The sequence below is a fragment of the Cydia splendana genome, chromosome 23 (assembly GCF_910591565.1).
Source record: "Cydia splendana chromosome 23, ilCydSple1.2, whole genome shotgun sequence".
Taxonomy (NCBI): domain Eukaryota; kingdom Metazoa; phylum Arthropoda; class Insecta; order Lepidoptera; family Tortricidae; genus Cydia; species Cydia splendana.
This window is the reverse complement of record NC_085982.1, coordinates 7014245-7035056: the sequence shown is the minus strand read 5'-3', so window position 1 is coordinate 7035056 and position 20812 is coordinate 7014245. Positions and strand designations below refer to the sequence as shown.

Genomic DNA, 20812 nt, shown 5'->3' with positions numbered 1-20812 from the left:
TTGTTGAATGGCCTAGCTAAAGTCGGAATCAAACAAGGAGCGACATTGCCCGGTAAGTTATCTTATTAGTTTAATGCTTATAGCTGCTTCCTACTTCCAGTCCTTTCAGAGCCCTAAGCACAAGCATGCACAAGTGATTACTTGCGCTAACTACGCTATCTACAACTATGAAGCAAAGACGATAGTTAGGGAAAAAATTCCAATTATATTGTTGACAAAATAATGCATAACTGTTAGTAGCAGGCATTTGAGTTACTTTTGTACTTTAATTTAAAACTGCTTGGTCTAAGCATTAGTTGCCAAGCGGACCCCAGGCTCCCATGAGCCGTGGAAAATGCCGGGACAAACGCGAGGAATATGATGACTTATAATAATATCATGTTGCTTTCTTTTCAGGTTAGATTGACACCATATGATATGGAATACAAGATAAAAGTTACACACAAGTGAATGAATTCAAGAAATCAACAAATTATACAATTAAATTAACCGGAAGAAACTTGTTACAAAAAATAAAGTACAATTAGAAATATTATCTGAATTTCAATTTTGACAAGAAAATATATTGCTAGTTACCTTATCTACTTTATTTTCCATTTCATACTACTATCCTTTTTAGGTACTTAAGCAGTTTAGTGACCAATGGAGGTAAAGGGTTACCCGGAGAGTAGATAAAGAACTTATTTATTTTACAATTATATTTAAGGAGGTACCTACCTATCAGTTATTATATTTTCAGTCATACAGGTAACTTGGTTATTAACTATTTTATTTTCTTCGGGTGTAGATAAATAATTAAAAAGCCAGTATGGAGGGAAAACAAATAAAATAAAATAATTCAGACCGAGGGCCTTTTCTTGTGACAAATTCAGGGCTATTTAGGTACCTATGTTAGGTTTAAATGTTATGTATATAGGGACTTGAGGTAGGTTAATCAGTAGGTACTGTACTGGAACATTATTTCCAATACATGGCTAGGGTTAAATATATTTCAATGTATGACTGGTTGAACACAAATAAAATTCAGGTGACAAGAAAACAAGCCATATTATATTTTATTTGACCCAGGTATTGGTAGTTGTATTAAAGTTTTATAAATGTTGCTTTGTATTTTTAAAGTCACTGCAAATGTTTTTTGACTATAGTGGAAGAGCCCTACTTACAGAATACCTTGAATTTTGTCAATAGATATGCTTGTCAGATGCAGATAGGGGTATTGTTCCTTTCTGCATCTGACAAGCATATTATAAGTTCCTTTAAAACAACTCAGTTGTTCTCATGTATGTTCCTTATTTCCAGAATAATTACTCTACTAAGCTTGACAGCCAGTATCGCCTTGGCACAGTAATATATCTTTTAGCTTTTTTTATTACTTAGGAAAGCGGCATCCCTCGGGCATTTATTTTTATTTTATGCTAAAGCAGCGGTCGGCAACTTGCGGCCCACGAGCCTCCATGGCTATTTTGTATGTAATATTGACAAACATCAATGTCTGATAAAGATATAAATATTAACAAAGTGCGGCCCGCGACTACTTTGTTAACAAATACAATATAAAAGTTAAACTTAGTTAGTTAGTTAACTACTATGTGGCCCTTGGCTGCTAAAAGGTTGCCGACCGCTGTGCTAAAGGATGCTATGCCATACTATGTTGATAATGGGTGCGGGATCCTATTAGAAGCAACACAAATTGCACTTGTAGTTGTAATTGCAATTCAAATATAGATAGCTCAAAAAATAATATTATTTTAGTTTAATGCCTACTTGGAAAGTTGTTGTTAGGGTTATGAATAAGATTATGTTGTAAAAGCAAATAAAACCCAAGTAAGTAGGAGTTGAAGTATTATAATCACTTTTGCATTACACATTTTTGTCACTTTATTATAACCTATTAGTTATGCCAACTAGTCTGGAATTGTCCCAATACATTCCACACTTCACAAAACTTCACTTGCCATACTTCACAAAATACTTGATTTTATATTTCGCAATTTGTTTTATGTACGTTTATAGTTCTAAACATAGTTCACTTCTATAGCGGGTTACGATTTTCAGAGGCAGACTTGTAGATGGCTATAGGTGCCATCTCGCTGTTTTCGAATATCATAGTTCGTCCGTGGTGGATTTGTCCAAAGGATTTATCATTTTTATCTTGATTCCAATAATCAGAAGCCTTTAATTGGTTTTAATGACCATCCTGGCGACAAGTAGTAGTGCCGACATTATATGCCGTCGAGTTTCATCTGATGGGACGTATTTGTTAACCTGTGATAACGTCAATCTGGTCTTAACTCCAACTTTGAGTCATTTTGCACGCAATTTAAACTTAAAACACGCACATTTCTTTTAAACTATAAATAAATTAATGTATTTATGAAAGACGGATCGTCTCCCAATTATAATGACTTTTAGAGCCATTCATGTCAACTGTCACACGTTTTTGCGTTTACAAACTCCACATTTTATTGTTATTAACATTTTTTAATAATTAAAATAACATATTTCCTAAAATTATTGGAAAATCAAATATAAATTCATGAAATACGGACAAATTCAATAAAGTGCCGCCATTTTTATCAGGCGGTAAAATCGTTAACCAGTGGTCTGCGACCGGTTAAGGGCAGCGTAACTTTTTAACAGACGTTAGGCGTGGTGCAACCCAAATATGCAGTTAGCGTTCGTTAGCGCCATCTTTAGCCATGATCAGCACATCAAATGGGCACGGTGCAACCCGCCCTTAGTGTTGCTTGTTAGTCTCCATAGGCTACGGTGGCCAAAATCGAGAAAACAACTGTCTAAAAATTGAATTTAGCGCGGAGCATGTACCAGGGCCTCATGAGTTACGAGAAGGAGTTCGTTGACCAACCCGCCGTAAGGCGCGGGGCGCGGCGGCCGGGAGCCGTACCAGTATGAAGGTATCGCGGCTGTTCGCGAATCTTAGATGTATACTTTTGGTTTGGTTTGTTTGTATGATTCTACTAGTTTAAAGTATTATTTTTTCACCTCAGCAGCTCGAACAAGGGTACTTTGCTTCTTAAAAACAGTGAGCAAAATGCGATTTTGCTCACTGAGTGAGACAAAATGACATTCAAGTGACCTTTATAGTCAAATGTCATTTCAACATGCGGGGTCTAATACAAATTCGATATACTTGGGTTCTATTATCTCTGTCCCTCTAGGTATGTTCTCACTGCTTAGGGTGAAAAATTTTGTGTACTACACGAGATCAAAGTTATTTACATCTCGTGCGCTTTTGAATCCCTTACTACGCTCAAGATTCTAAATTAGATTCACTCGCTACGCTCGTGAATCTATTATAGAATCTTTCGCTTGCACGGGACTCAAAATAAGCACTCGAAGAAATATCAAACTTTGATCTCTTGTTGTACAAATAACTATTGTTGACTAGTAGAAAAAGTATTGTATACAATAGTGATATAATCAAGCTTTTCAATCTCGTACCTTACTTAGGCAACTCAGCAAGCTTCGTTGCCTAAACATGGTACTCGACTGAAAAACTCTCTATTATATCACAATTGTATAAAATACTATTTCTAAGTCTGAACGACATACCCCGTTTACCCGCATGTATAACATTTAAACAGTCTTTGTCAGAAAACTGCACCACCACGCTCACAAGTCCATTACATTACTGCACGCAAAACCAGTTGGTTTGTTGAAACTAAGTTGTTATTCATAAGGGCCACCCCACAGGCTTTTGAGCGTTGGCGTCTAGTCAGCGCTGTGGATAATGACGTCGCTGCGATGTTGCGGCAACGTTGCGTCGAGCAGCAGCCATAGAGTTGACTAGACGCCGACGCTCGGGAAACGCTAGTGTGGGGTGGCTCTAAGTTGATAGAGTATGCTAAATATGCCCTGTAACCCAGTATACCCCTTTTCCTCACGTATCTGACATATCTGAACTCGCATCTCGGAAATCCACCACTTGACTCCATACAAGACAATTTCAACCTTAAGCTTAAGTCAATAAAGTCGAGTCTTACCCTAAATATACACGGTATGTCCCTTTTATTGGCATGTATGACGTCAGAGTCCTTGACGGAAGCCACGCTGAAGTCGGGGTCGCGCATGTCCAGTACTTGGCTTACGCATACTGAAGGTAACGCGTTCCTGAAAAAATACGGTCTTTTACTCGAATTCTTTCATTTAAACTCCCAGTACTCGAAAAAACAGTTTATTGTAAGTAATGCCGTGTGCGATGTCGCGATGGTGGGAGACAGGGGTAACATTTGATAAAAAAAATTGAAATAATTAGTGTAAAGGATATTGAATTGAGTATAATAGTCACCAAAAGTATATTTTTACTTTTTTTACTACTACATATTAATTTTATACGTTTTAAATACCACTGAAAGTTGGTTTCTTATCGAATTCGTAGCTCTGGGACATCGGCCCACAGCTCGACCAACTGGTGGTCTAGCATAAGTTGCGTTCTCGCGCGCGAGTTCATACTTGAAGTCGCGCTTGATGTATGGAGTCGCGCTTGATGTATGGAGTCGCGCGCGAGAACGCAACTCATGCTAGACCGTCTGATCTATGCTATTTCTATAGGTAAGTACACTAAACGCTCGTTGTATTTCCTTACCTGTCTTGCGTAATATCATATAGGAAGAGCTTGAAATCGCAGACAACCACAAACTGTCTCATCCAGCCTTTCTTCACGCCTCCCGGCTTTGGTACCTGAGAGAAAATAAAGTTATGAAGTAAAATGTATTGAACTAGAGATTCAATTGTTATTATCCTAAAGCTTAGAAACGATTAGTGTAAGGCGGTTATAAGCGCGGTGTTAGGCGGCCTAAAATTCAATTTTTTTTTTTATATAAAAATGTAAACAATAAAAAAATTCATTTGCGGCCTTTCTAGTGCCCTAATTGCTTTTGAATATGTGTTTGATCGATTGACAGCAAAGTCAAAATTGGCGATTTTGGTGTTGATTGTATTTTTTCCCAAATAAACGTTAATTAAAAAGTTAGGGATGGACTTTTAAAATCATTTTGGCGGAGCAGCGCGGGATCTGATAGCTGCCCTTAGTGTCCCATTAAAATAATCCACCCAGCACGGGTAGCACATGATTACACGCGGGACAACTCGCGCCGCGAGAGACAGCAGTCGCACGTCACAAATTTCTATCTCGATCTGTCAATTCCTCGATTTTGGTAGCATAAGTTAAGCACCCATCATGCTAGCCGCGCTGTAAAGTGTACCTTGACGTAGCCCTCGTAGGCGGTGCCCTGTCCCCGGGCGGGGTCGATGCCGAGCGGGCGGCGCGAGCGCGCGGCGGGCAGCGGGCAGCGCGCCGCCACGCGAGCGCAGCACGCCGTGTGCACCGCCAGCCCGCACGTCTCGCACACGACGCCTTGCCGGGTTAGACCGATCTAACACAAGTCAAATATAAAAAAAAAACTGTTATCGGGCTAAGAATTTGGCCTAGATGTCGTATGGTCCATAAAAATCGAAAACAATGGGCTCAGGCGCACCCGATAAGTGCCGTACTAAATAAAGTTTCAGTCACTCGTACTCGTTCTGTTCTATTTATGGAAGGATTCTGAAGTTACTACTACTATTGACTACTAATATAAACTACTAATACTATTCATGTACACGTTAACTAATACCAAAGAGAATAAAGTCTATAGAGACGGATTGTCAAAGTAAATTATGTAGCCACTGTAAATTTACTGCCATCTTTCGACAGAACATAAAACTGTTAGAACGCCATTTGACTTTGATCCTTATTCTTTCAGAGATATGTGTTAACTTATTAAATATTAGTATTCACGCCATCTACTCGACTATAGGCCAAAGGTATGGTTCCATGTTTTCGAGCGATGGCGCCACAACCTTCAGCCTATGCTCGAGTAGATGGCGTGAATATTAATATTTAAAAAGTTAACACATATCAGTTAAAGAATAAGGATCAAAATCAAATGGCGTTCAAACAGGTTTAATCTTCTGTTGAAAGATGGCAGTAAATGAACTGTAGCTACATAATTTACCATGACAGTAACTCTCTTCTTCAAATCCTCTTTGCTAATACACAAGTTTGTATTTTTATTCAAGATTTCATGAGCTGGGCAATTAATTTAATAAATGTCTTAAATTCACTTGACTTGAGAGTTATACCTCAACCGAGTCTTGTTGAGGTGGAAAATGAACTTAGCAACTACCACAGAAGGTGGTAATAACTATAATAGTTTGTAATAATTACCATGAGTGACGTGCAGTGGTTGCACTTGGTGGGACTGCTAAACGTCCGCACTAGGAACTGATGGAGTTTCTGCTTGCCCGGCACCACGGGGCCTAATGAAGGATCCTGCGGAACAAATAATCGGGAATTAATATTCGTGATTCGTATGACTGTGGCGGACATATTGCTTATTTGGAAGTTGGCAGCAGCTAAATAGTATGAAGATGTCGTCCCACGAAAGTTCATATTTTAAACCCTGTGCTGTATTAAGATGTAACCGCTTAACGCTGCTGATTGCTGCGAGCCGTACATCATCCTTGCTCTGAGACTCGACGGACCGGCAGCTGACTGACGTACATCATCATACACTTACCGTGGACATCTCGCTGGGCGAGCTCTTGCTGGAGGCCGGCGTGGCGGCGCGCGCTTCCATCTCGTCTTGGGACTCGACGGAGCCGCTTAACGCTGCCGATTGCTGGGAGCCGTACATCATCTGTTGACAAAGTTTTCACCAATCAAACTAAGGGCTTATTTATGAAAAAATCACTACCATGCATAGTTTTGTCTGTCAGCATTTATAATCATATAACAAAGTTCAACAACGCGAGTACTGCTAGGTTCTCCTGATATCATGCAATGTTGCAAACACCTCCTAATTTGGTACCTGGCTATTAATAAAAAGTTTTATATCCATGATAAGAATATGAACAATTCGTTTTAACTAATTGCTAACTACTCTTATTCTATTTTCAATCTGACATGCACATCACATCACATTGATACATACAAACATCACGATTTATATTATCAATTTGCAAACAAACACATGCATAAACTACGAACATACATACGAGTACAGTCAAAATCAAATAGTGACAGCCAAAGAGGCCAACAACACAGCTGTACACTTTACACCAAAAGCTTGGAACGTTCGAGGACCTCAGACCCTTATATTCCTTTATCTCCTCCTTAAGTCACCAGATGGCCGTCACAATTTTGAACAGCTGATTTATGCCTTAGCTTAGGCAAAGAGAATAGAGTGTATAGAGGCGGATTGTCAACATAAATTATGTACTTGTTAAATATTAATATTAACGCCATCTACTCGACTGTAGGCCAAAGGTATGGTGCAATCTTTTCGAGCGATGGCGCCATAACCTTCACTCTACTCTCGAGTATATGGCGTTAATATTATTTTTTAACAAGTTAACACAAATATCAGTGAAAGAATAATGATCAAAGTCAAATGGCGTTCTAACAGTTTTAATCTTCTGTCGAAAGATGACAGTAAATGTACTGTAGCTACATAATTTACCATGACAGTAACTCTCTATTTCAAAGTGTCTTCGGCTTAGGCCAACAAAGGTGTGTGGCAATTAGTCTACATTGGCTGTCACTATCTATTTGCTGACTGTCAACAATCAAAGCTGTACCTGCGTACTGCAACAATGCTGTACGTTTCCGTATCGGTACTGCGGCGACATCTAACGGCGGAAAATAAAACGTAAACAGCAAACGATAATATATACATTAAGCGTGAATTATACGAAAAAAGAAGTACGGTTATAAACATTGTCACGCCCATTTACTGTTTTTTGATTAAGTATTCTATGGGTTACGATATAAAGCTCAAATTACGATATTAAATTGAATGGAGGTGACAATGTTAAGGATTTGTTTATCGTACAGCTTGGCAAAAAAGAGTAGAAATTAAAAGTGGCAACACTGTAGTGTCGTCCCGTTTTCTATATATATTGGTTTGAAAGGGACGACCCTACAGTGTTGCCTGTAAATATCAAAACAGCGAGTTTATCAAATCATATAATAAATAAATTCATCGATCTTACTGAAGTTCACCTAGAAGCTTTAGCACACTTTAGCCCTTTTCCAGGCTTAGTACGATTTATCGACCACATACCCGCCAATAGAATTTCAACTTTAGCATTCCGATTTAAGGTTCATATTAGATTAGACTTTCGGAAAATGTGACATGTCATATACCGGGTGTGGCCTGTAACACGAGCAAATAATGAAAACATAGATTATACTCCTCAAACGGTGACACTTTTGTTCAACAACTTTTAAAAATTATGAAGTAGTTAGACTCCCTATTTTTCATACAAAATAAATATTATCTTCAATGGACGCCATCGCCACGCCATATCATTGTGATTGACGTTGCTTGTCACGCCTTAAACACAACAAAATTCGCAATACATGCGTCTTAGAATAAACTTTAAAGTGTATTAAAAATCAAACCACAAGCTATTTTAAAAGTTGCTGAAGAAATGTTGGTCAGTATGAGGTACAGCCTACAGTTAATTTTTTTGCTCGTATTACAGGCCACACCCGGTATTTGGATTGTAATTTGAATATATTAGGATTTTTTGGGAAAACTGGAAAACCTTGCAGATTGGCCTGGAAAAGGGTTAACTAAAAGCGAAAAAGAGAGAGAGAGTTTGACTCGGGCAGGAACCTAATTCCTCCTCAAACAAACCTATCGATTTTTTTTCTAAGGCTACTAAATTATCACTGAGTCACAGAATAAATATTAGTACTAGGTACAAAGGTTCAGTCTCTAACAAAATGCGTCGATTACGACAGATATGACCGCTAGGTGGCGCAAGCGCGAGCAGGAACCGCTACGGAACGGCGGTGCGCGGCAACTACTATGACTAGACACCAAAATTGGTGTGGGCCGCATGTACTTGTAGCGACGCGACGAAATCGCGGAGTGAGCCGCGCCTGACTGAGTTGACTGATCGTTAGTAAGCTTTATTTCAAGGAGATAAAGTCTACAAATGACCAGTTGCTGTTACATCATAAAACTGACCTTCTCATCATTGTTGACCGGCACATTATCATAGTGCCGTTCCGTCGGCGCCTCCTTCAGGAACTGGTCGAGGTAGCTCAGCTGCGACGGCGGCCGATCCAAAACTGCAAAATGGCATACAATTAGATGGCGAATTAAGGGTTAGTAGGTTAATGCGCCAGTAACTGGCCACCCCAAACCAAAAATTAATTCTATTCACCTATAATTAGAATTAATTTTAGTATAAGCTGGCCAGTTATTGAAACCTTATACTAAAATGAATTCTGTTTATAGGTGAATAGAATTCATTTTTAGTTTAGGGTGGCCAGTTACTGGCGAATTACCCTAGGTTAATCGGTTAGGGGAACACAAACCAATCCCAACCGGAACCAACACAAAGTTAGGACGCAATTCGAACTATTTTTTAAATTATCCTCCTAAGGCCCGGCCATGCAAATGGAAAATCCAAAATTTGCTAATGAAATTTGAAGCTATAGTGTAGGAAATAGAGTTGATTATGTCTTGTTTAAAAATTATAAAATACAAAACAAATGCAACTCTGTTCCAATAGGGTATTTATTCTCCTACTAGTCAAATCAGTTTCTTTTTTAGAACTGTCAACACGATTTGCTAATATGGAATTTATATGAAACATTACACAATGACGTCACGGTTAACTCAATTTTTATATTTATATCCGATTTATTAAATAGAACTAATCTGTTTAAAAATAACTGCTATCTATGTTTTTCTAATAATTATCTAGTGCTTTATTTCGCGCATGGTGTGAAATAATTTATTTTCAATACACTCAAATACCATATTGAAAAATTATTTAAATTTTTTCGAACTGAATAAGTTGGTACTATAGCTAGGACCGTGAGCCTTAGGAGGTTATAACACTTTTGGACGATACAAACAGCATATAATACACAGGGACTAAGTCAGAATGGCCTAATATGTAGTATATAACAAGTATTTTTAATTATTACATGCTCTATTGGTTTAGGTACACCACACCGAAGTTTTTGAGGCATTGGCAAAGACATTGCTCACTCCATACATCAGTTTTGTTACCAAGACCATTATTTTCGTAGTCGACATAGAGTAGTAGATTTTCCGTTCGTCGCGACATCTATTGTCGAGTAGCAGTGATAATTCCGCTACTTGACGCTAGATGTAGACTACGAAAATAATAGTCTTATTGGTAACAAAACTGATGTATGGAGTGAGCACTCTATGCTTAGTTATTTCTCTGTGGCAAAGGTAAACAATTATAGTTGTACTTAGACGAAATTATTTTGTGAGATTTTTTTTACAAATGTATAAAATCGAATATTGGTCTGTTTATTGTTGCAGTCGGTAACTCAACAAATAGAGCAAGAATTAGCTATTGTAATATTCTAAAGAAGCATGCACATAGGACAGTTCATGTGGACGCGGTACAATCTAGAACCAAGAGCCCACATTGACACATAGCAAAATTTACAAGATATATATCGTCGCTTACTAATATACTTACTCAACCTCATATCTGCAACAATCATTTGATGGAAATTTCGCTTTACTTTCATTCGGAATACGGGTGTTTTTGTCATCAAATGAGTGTTGCAGATACGAGGTTGAGTAAGTATAGCGGCGATATATGAGATAGAAAGAAGATTATACATGAAGTATTGTAGAAAAGCCTTATACTCTTTTAAACCTCACCCGTTATACCTTCGCTAATCAGATTCATGTTACCTATATAATGACATGGAAGTTAAAGTAATATCTTTAAGTTAAAGTAATAAAATTAACTGGCCCAAAATCAAGCACTCTTTGAAATATCGCCCATAATAATAATGGCCAAGTGTTTTTATGTGTTTTTGTATTTCACTTTTATATTCATGTTATAAACAACCTAACTTATGAAGAAAGATAAATAAAGAAAATAATAATGGCCAATATTAAGAAGTAATTAACAGATATTATGACAGGTAACCCCAAGGTCATCCCACGTAACATACAAGTTTCACAAAAATAATGTAAAAGAAACCATCCGTACAAATAAGGCTATTGTTTACCTGATTGTTCTTAAAATATGTCATCAATATGGACTCATGATATGTCTACTCTGTATCTTTAGGTACTTAAATAAAAGTAAACAAATAATTTATACATTTTCGGGTAGTTATAACATTTATTGATTAACCAACCAAATACAAAACCATCTGGATCTGTCACTGAACGACCTGACTTTAACCTACATTATTTGATCGTGTAATGTTTTCATCTACCCTCAACTGGCTTAAGAAGCCTTTTGAGGGTAGATTTTGTTTGCTCTTTTTTAAATACCTAAAGATACAGACTATAATGTTCACAAACTCAAATACAATACACGATTAGTCATGGATACAAACAAGTGTTAAGGGAAACCATCGCTGAGCGCGTTATGTGGCGTTGGATGGACTTTAGACTCCTTTTAGGAAGTCAAATACAAATGGACGGACATGCCATAAGTATTAAAAATTTCTTTCCCAATAAGAGAAACCCACTAATTCCTAGCTCGATCACCCATATGTTTATACGGCATTTTCATTTTAACTTGCACTTTAAAGCGCGACCTAAGTCGTGTTTCAGTAACGTCTAACCGTTACATTCCTGACAAAATGTATGGGAATTGATATTGACCGTCAGTTTTGTAACGATTGCTAACCGGCCGTGTTAAGTGAAAATGTAAATATCGAAGGAATATGTCTTACGATCAGTCGCAATTGAAAGTCATATTGGCTATTATAGATCCATAGTATCCTTCGGAAATTAATTAACGAATTAATCTGAGTAACTAAAGTCCAGATGATCGTGCTGGATGTACTTTCTATTAGGATTACTTTGAGGAACTAATAAGTCATATTTATACGGTGGCTAAAAAATAACTGCATTCCTGTTCCCAGGGAGGTTTTGGGATTATACTGAGCAACTTTTACTATGGGACCAACCCCGAAATCGCGAAAAAAAATTTACTCTCCCATAGAAAATGGACCAGCAAAAATGTATGAAACAGCCAAATTTTTTTTCGCGATCGGGGTTGGTCCCGTAAGTAGTAAAAGTTGGTCAGTATAATCCCAAAACTTCCCTGGCAACGGGAATGCAGTTATTTTTAAACCACCCTGTACATTATGCGTCCTATCGAAAAATCACAATTAACAAAATGGATATTTTGTATCTTATTCTTCGTGATAACGGGTATATTTTTTTTAAAGGATTTGTTGAAAAGAAACTGTATATTACCTATAGTGGAAGAGCGGTATTCTCTTAATACAAGTATTTACAATACTTAAAAAGAGATACTAGCCCAATTACCTAAACATTTGTATGCTACCAAATAAATTTTTATTTTTTTATTTTTAAATGGGATGTTAAATTTAAATTTTGGTCACATCCATGCCACCGCAGTAAGCTCAAGCAAAAGCGAAGCGATTTACAAAAGAAAACGAAAAATAGCCAATGAGTGCGATCATCACTGTTTTTGAGTCAAATACATTTCAATTTATAATAAATTTACAAATATAAATATACCTATGTAACAAAAAAATACATGAAACGGTGACACCATACTTCAAATGACAATACTGAGCCATAGACAACAAAAAATGTGAATAAAGTCAAGAGCAGAACTAGCGAAGCGAAGGAGGCGTTCTAAATGATTTTGATACGATTTTTTTTTTAAAGAATAAGGCCTGATTTAGACGATGCGAGAACTCGCATGCGAGATTCATACCATTGCGGGTTTTGATCGGTTGGTTGAATTGGACGTAACCAACAGTCCGCAATGTAACTAAAATCGCATGCGAGTTCGCGCGCCGTCTAAATCAGCCCTAAGCGCGTTGTAGTACTTTATAACATCTCGCTCGCTTGGCTACCATATCAAACATAACAAAATAACATAAATCTTAATAAACTTAAAACTTATTTCTAAGATGTGACCCACAAAACAGTGATAACGCTAGTACGATAAAAACAAATTTTCCTTGACACTTGCTCGTTTACAAAATGGGACGTTGTAACACTAGTTCTAGAGCGGCACAAAACAAATAGACTAACACCTCCAAACTCTATATTGTCTATTGTTGTTTTTGATACTTCGGGAAAAAAATACGTGTCACCTTTAATCACATTCGTCAAAAAAAGAAAGTAAGTATCAATAAATAAATGAGCTTAAAAAAAAAGATTTAACATTCTGTATTCTTCACAGATGTCAAATAGAATGAAACTTCAGGCCCACGAGATTAGACCATTTTTGAAATTATCTTTTTTAGTTTGTTTACTACAAACTTGCACTATCTCAGCAAAGGCCATGATGCAATCAAATTATGTCTACTACCTTTAAAACAAAGTGTATAGTTCGTTCGCGTTAATAATTTAGTAAAATCATCATCGTCAGCCACCATCGTATAACCTATCAAATCGTTCCTTATTAGGAAGGTTTTCAACTGGTCACTGTGAACTTGACTTTCTCATTAGGAACTATTTGATTGACTACAGGCGTGGCTAGGCCGGCGGACAAAGAAGATGTTACTGCGATCTTAACGCGAACGAACTATATTTTCATATGGTCAATATAAAAACATCACTCGTATATTAAGAAAACACAATGAGCGGCCAACAATGATAATGTGCAAGTTATGTTTGTTAAAATGGATCGGAACAAAAATAACAACAGACAATGTTACCGGGGCAAAACAGATGCACAGTCACAAACAAAAAATCTACTTTGAGGACGAATACTTAAAATAGTTAGATAATCAGTAACACATTACTTCCTTCTTCTACAGATATAAACTTTAAGGCCTGTGCACACCGGATGCGTGTGCGTAGACGTGCACGTGCGGGTTGTAATATATAGATCCTTATGAGAGACGGCACACCGCTTGCGTGACTTATGCGTGCACAGCTACAACATTTTAGCGCACGTGCGTGTGGCAAGGCATCCTCTGACCTTTAAGTTATACTAGAACTATAGTTTGGACAACCCTCACAAAGTAGAAGTGCAATAATCAAAATGATCTGCACAAGCCTTATTCCCTCAACAATAGAGTCGCATTTATACTGAAACGTCTCAAACACACGCAAATTGCCAGTAGAAAAGGGCGCGAAATTTAAATTTTCTATGGCAGATTAACTCTTTGCGCCTACATTTTTTAAATTTGCCGCGTTTTTCCACTGACAAAGTGACTGTGCCAGAGTTTAGATCATTTTGAACATAGCTGTCTCTACTGACTGTAGAATTATACCAGGAAATCATGAAAGTAAAGTGTTACCGATTTAAAAATCAACGAACCATTTTCTTCCTTCCCCGTCCAGTATGTTGAAGATTTGGTGGATCCTTGTCTGGCTGCTTGCGCACAACTTACAACTTTAATAATAAGCTCATAGAGGTCATATTTCAAATTTCAATTTTAAATTGCACCTTTATTGCAGAAGAGCCTTATTACAGTACCCATCAGATATATCGGAGCTGCCATGGCGCTCACAAATATCTGAACATGTCTATTGTCACGGCACCTCGGCCGCTCCGATATACCTATCTGATGCGACTGAAATGTGGTAGCTTTTTGTAAAAAAACGCCACTGACGACTTTTGGCTTGGTCAATTTTTTCAATGAGTTCATATGAACAGTTCGGACACGGGTTTATGAAACAAAAATGGATACACAAATTAAGTGCATAATTATTCCGTTATTATTCGCCACTGGTTCTTACCCAGTAGCCCAGAGCTTTAATGTTTTACAGTAAAGTTAAAATTTGCATGATGTGGCAACAAAACAAAACAGTTTAGCCTCGTAAGACCCAGCATATAAAGTTTTCACATTTTTAATTTGAACCTTATTCTATAAGTAAATTGGAACGAATTTCGTTTGTTTTAAAAAGCAATGAAACAAAAGAAATGCTACTTTATTTGGTTCATGAAAGGTTCAAATTAGATTGCACGATTATGTACATTGTAATGTACATTTAATCTCAGGAGGTTAATAGTTGGCACTTTTCATTGCCAGCACCTTTACTTCAGTAAATCCAATAGCGACTGATTATAATGACGTATTAAATAAATTAAACAACATACATAATACAAAAAACAGGACTTTAATTATGTACAAGAACAGTACTGTACACTGGTATTGAGAAAAAAAATACAGCGTAAAAGAAAACGTAATGCAAAATTAAAACATAAATGCAAAAAAAGGTGAAACGAAACGCGTAAAAGTTTATACCATAAATAAACCAAGTAGTTCAAGGCTATATTTAAATCTGTCACCTTTAAGGGCTGTGCACACCGGACGCGTGTGCGTAGAGGTGCAAGTGCGCGTTGTAATATACAGATCCTTATAAGAGACGACACACCGCTTGCGTGACGCGCACGTACACGCACACGCAGCCGGTGTGCTCTGGCCTTTATTGTAAATGCATTTAAAACCAAAGGTTGAAAAGCCTTAAACATGGAAATCAATGAGATTCTAAAATCTAGATAAACTTAAGCTATATAATAAATAAATCCTGCGTTGTCATGGCAATTATTGTAGAGAGAAGCATTATTTTAGAAGCTTTTTCCGCAAGAACCTAAAATAGGTCCTGGAAAATTCTACTTTAATCAATCAGTCAATCAATCAATCAATCCCCTGGCTTTTTTCCCTATTCGGGGTCAGCCCTCCTGATACTCTTTCGCCAATCTTGGCTTTGGCTTGGCTGGAAAATTCTACTTCACCTCAAGCAAATCACAAAATGTATTGAAATGTATTTTAGTGACAGTTTCTGTTTTATCTCCTTAATAAATAAATAAATAAATAAATAAAAAGATGTTTGCTACGAGCTACGATCTATGATTCTATAAGAATCTATGTAGATCTAATTGATTTCTCTCAGTAAAAAAAATCACAAATAAATAGAGAGAAAGATGGAAAAACTTGTTGAAATAATGCTTCAATTTACAGTATAAAAATAACATTAAAAATGACTAGTTCGAGTGATTGAGAGCAAATTTCTTTGGCATAGGACGGGACTAGATAATAAACAGACTAGATATTACTCCCTCCGCGAGATTCCTATAAAATATTATTTTTGAGCACTAACATCCAAATAAATAATTTAAAATTTATGTCCATTAATTGAATATTTAAGTGGCGTCAAATAATAAAAAACATGCCATTTGTACAGTTGTAGCATAATTTTAAGAATTTAATTATATTTTTGAAACCTACTTAGAATTATTCGGTTATTTTTAATTCATAATAAATATGGCTATAACTACGAACAACAAGTAGGTCCTGAATAGTTTTTTTTTTTCGGGATTATTATAAAAGCATATTTTTTGCGCTTTCCAATTTAAATTACGCGACGTCATAATATTACTTTTTTCTTTAGAACATTTATTGTAACATTTTACTTTGATGTTTCATTAATGTAACTAATTACTTAACTGACAGAAAGACACCAAAGTAATCACATAAGAGCCACTTGCACCATTGACTAACCCGGGGTAAACCGGTTAACCCTGGAGTTACCATGATTACCAGTAAATTTGACACTGGGTTAACGGTTTAACCGCTTAAGCGGGTTAGTGAGCCTAAGTGTCCCGTTGTTACAAATTTAGGTTTAAACAACTAAACAAGTTTTTTATTAACCCCTAAAAAGTATACTAATCAAAATGAGGCTACAACTGTACTATTTGTATACGTCAATCGTATAACTGGTGGTATACGAGTATCGCCACCCCCCATAAACATGAGGTCACCCCTATAAAGAGGGGGATGTACGGCCTCAACCACGTCCGAACTGTCATACACACAACGCAGGACCCATACAATGGAATAGAACCGGTTAAAAATAACAAATAACAACGTAAAAGAGTAAATGCCACAGATAATACAATAAGTTATATTAAAAAACAAGTGTAAAATTCAAATTTTTCAACCGAATAAAAACAATAACAAAGTTTTGGAATTTCGAATCACAGTTCAATCGTTCACATTTAAATATAGAGTCCATAGATAATATAGAACCATAGATTATTTTCGTTTTTTTCGCCGTTGTCGACGTTGGACTTTGGGGGTCGAGCCAAATTCCAAAAGGACGGTTGTAGTGGTGACGTCATAAATGTGGACATATTTGTATTGGATGGGATTGAGAACATGTAACGAAAACAAAAAGAAATGGTGCACTAAATAAACATATTACGTTTTATATATACTGTGGCGTGCTGGAAGCGTAAATTATATAAGCATGTGTTTGAGCTAGAAAATACATATAAGATAATGTACCTAAACCTAAAAAAAATATATTAGGTCCTTACCTATGAAATTGGCGTTTTTGTTCATAGATATAAGTCTGATCCTAGTTTTTTTTTTTTACAAAAGTACATACACAATTACAATAAAACTACAGTGCACTCAATAAACAACGATTTTACATACAATTAATTGTTATTTTTTATTGTTAAGTGTTCAGAATTAAGCCTTGAAAATAGGTCTTTTCATGTGCTGTCGGTTCGAGTATTAAAATTACTTATATTTTTCTAATGGTACCAATTTTCAAGAAATGGAGATATTGAAAACATACCTTAAAGGTGTCAAAAATTACTGGAAAAATTTTGTTTGGTTTGAATTAGCCATCAAAAAAATATCCGCAAAATTAATTGTATGGAAATTCGTGTTTCGTTGAAATTCTCCGAACAAAACGCCAATTTCATAGGTAATGACCTAATATATATAAGTAATGCAAACAAGATCTAATAAATAGTTATTCTTTTTTCTAGAAAACAGAAAAAATATTCTGCCCAAACCAAGTTTGCAATAAAATAATATTGCAACACATCCAGTACCGTCTTTACCATAAGGGCACACGGGGCCCATACCCAGGGCCCCTATCTTCAGGGGGGCCCGAAGGACAGACAGTAACAGTATATTTGATTTCCCATAGTAAATAGAAGATCATAGATCGTAGAAAAATGTTACTTTACTTTCCAAAAGGGCCCCAAATTCTTATGTGCCCAAGGGCCCCAACTAAGTTTAAGACAGCCCTGAACACATCTGTATTGTTAATTGATATTGATATAAAAACACCAATATTGATAATATGGTTTTTATACAGCTGTTACTTTAATATAAAATCTTGCTCGGCCAAACTTACTACTTTTTGATTGGCAGTGGCAATTATGAGCCCTTTTCCATGGGTCGTCTAAAGCATATAGTACAATTTATTTCTTCTAACAAATTATGCTACTATTGTCGCCTAGCTTGACGTATAGAATAACAAGAAAACAAATTGATCCACCCTACTCTTAGAGCATTTAGTAACTGGAGACGTCATGGCTATCATTTTCTGTACGAAAGTCTGCCGATTTTTGCGGGGGAAGGGACGTCAAATTTGCTATTTCTACATGATTTGTACGTATCGTACTAATAGCCATGTCAGTCCATACAAAAGTTTGCACTATTGTGCAAGTTTTTCGGCAGAGGGGTAAGCTCTTAAAGGCGACTCCAGTCAGTAGGGAGACACTTCTGACTTCGTGCAAACTCGGCTCCGTTCGGGTCAGCATTGCTCCGACCAATTATTAGGGTTGGCACAACTTGACGTTCCTTTGCGTGCACGACCACAGATAATTACTTTGACAACCTTAAAAAACTTTGAATTTTGACAACCCTAAATAGTCGAAAGGGATATCATGATTCGACCCTGAATCGCTGTCAAACGTCGGTTTTGTAGGAAGTGTTCTTTCTGTACGGTAGTACTATTACTTATTCTGTGCTCCAGTTATTAAATGCTCTAAGACCCTACTCGTATTATGGTGTATGTAGATAATAACAGTAATAAGTGTATACTCACAGGAATTGTTGGGCTGGTGCGGCGCGTCGAGCCGCGTCTGCATCTCGCGTATGTGCTGCTCCTTACGCTTCATGTCGTGCGCGAGCGCGTCTAGCCGCTGCCGGGTTTCTAGCAGCTCCCTGTGAACAGATGAATACAGTTAGCGGGGGTTTTGGTGCATTTTGTTGCAATTGTTACAAGCAGGGATGCTGCGGATGCAGATTTTTTGTATTGTGTCAAGATTAGGTATTTAAAAAACGTCAAATACCACATTTTGAGTATTTTTTATTTAAAAAAACCGGCCAAGTGCGAGTCGGACTCGCACACGAAGGGTTCCGGTACCATTATCTATAAAAGCGGTCACCCATGTAAGTACTGACCCCGCCCGCCCTTAATTTCCGACAAAAATCAAAAATCATGTTTGTTGTATGGGAGCCCCAATTAAATCTTTATTTTTTCTGTTTTTAGTATTTGTTGTTATAGCGGCAACAGAAATACATCATCTGTGAAAATTTCAACTGTCTATCTATCACGGTTCGTGAGATACAGCCTGGTGACAGACGGACGGGCGGACGGACGAACGGACGGACGGACGGACAGACAGCGGAGTCTTAGTAATAGGGTCCCGTTTTACCCTTTGGGTACGGAACCCTAAAAAACGATAGGTTTAGTATTTGAGCACGAATATAGGTGCGTTATATTTCATAAACAGTAACTTTGCCGACTATTCTGGATCTAGACGATTTCGTTACAGGTAATGACGAAATTACCTAGCACTTACTCCGCCGCTAAGACGTTCGTGTACCGACTTGTTGGACATCCGCATCCGCATAAGCTCCGCATCGATTTTATGCGGATGCGGATGTTGAAAATAATGCGGAAGTTTAGCAGTTACGGATGCGAATATTCGAAACATCCCTGGTTACAAGGGTAATGTACATATCGCAACCATGGTAACTCCAGGTTTAACCGGCTAATCCCGCCCGGGTTAGTGGAATGGTGCAAGTGGGCCTAAGTAAAGTACCGACAAGCGGTATAACTGACCTCTGGCTATGCAGCAGCTCGGCTCTGGTCCTGCTGAGCTCCTCGCCGACCTGCTGCTTGGCCTGTATCTCGGAGTGCAGGCTGGACTGCAGGGTGAGGATCTCCATCTTGTCGAGTTTCTGCGAGCGGCGGTTGCGCCAGCCGCCGGCGCCGGGCGCGGCGGGCGGGGAGGCGGGCGCCGCGACGCCGCCGCGCGTGGCGGATGCTACAACGACCAAAACTTTACATACAACACGAGCGAAATTGCGCCCCGATAGTTTCACAACAGGCTATCGAAACTTTCAACCCGAGGGCGACCCGTAGATAAATTCGTGCGGGCCAAAACTTATTTGGCTGCTGTCATTGTTACAGCAAAAGCCTTTTCAACTTGCTCTTCCCAGGACGAATTTAAAGGAGCAGGTCCCAGTCCACAGTTAGCAGACCTCTGTTTTAGAGGCACATTTTTGAGGTACAATTGAGTCGCTTAACTTCAAACTCGGGTAAATCCATCTGTCAGATTATGCGATTTTGGTATTATGAAAAGGTAATATGGTAGATATTTGCTGAGAGGGTCGAATGGATTTACCTGAGTTTGAAGTTAAGCGACACAATTATCCTCTTTTCTCTCATTTACGAGTAAGTAGATTTCTCTCAAAAAAACACCTCTTGGCAACCATTGTCACCAAATAACACGAATATTCCAAATTCTCTCTAATATAGTATTTGACTACTACCTACTTAGTCAATCAGTCAAATCAGTTTCTTTTTTCGAACTGTCAAAACGCTTTTCGCTACTATGGAATTTATATGAAACACTAGCATGTAACGTGACAATCAAATTCTCTTATCAAACTCTTTATAGTTTTACACGGCTTTTAAAATAGAAATTGAGCCTAAAAATAACTACTGTCTTCGTTTGTCTATTAATC

General features: G+C 37.5%; 1 protein-coding gene across 1 annotated transcript in view; it reads right to left on the bottom strand.

The window, feature by feature from the left end:
* The window catches only part of LOC134801883 (serine/threonine-protein kinase Genghis Khan), an 85680-nt gene that overhangs the window by 20118 nt on the left and 44750 nt on the right, over nucleotides 1-20812 (bottom strand). The window contains exons 25-33 of the mRNA XM_063774535.1: nucleotides 19905-20109; nucleotides 18882-19000; nucleotides 9042-9145; nucleotides 7642-7692; nucleotides 6582-6701; nucleotides 6230-6334; nucleotides 5226-5396; nucleotides 4607-4701; nucleotides 4005-4131 (exon numbers count right to left, since the gene is read on the bottom strand). Coding sequence (XP_063630605.1) covers nucleotides 4005-4131; nucleotides 4607-4701; nucleotides 5226-5396; nucleotides 6230-6334; nucleotides 6582-6701; nucleotides 7642-7692; nucleotides 9042-9145; nucleotides 18882-19000; nucleotides 19905-20109 — 1097 coding nt within the window. The remainder of the gene's footprint in view (nucleotides 1-4004; nucleotides 4132-4606; nucleotides 4702-5225; nucleotides 5397-6229; nucleotides 6335-6581; nucleotides 6702-7641; nucleotides 7693-9041; nucleotides 9146-18881; nucleotides 19001-19904; nucleotides 20110-20812) is intronic.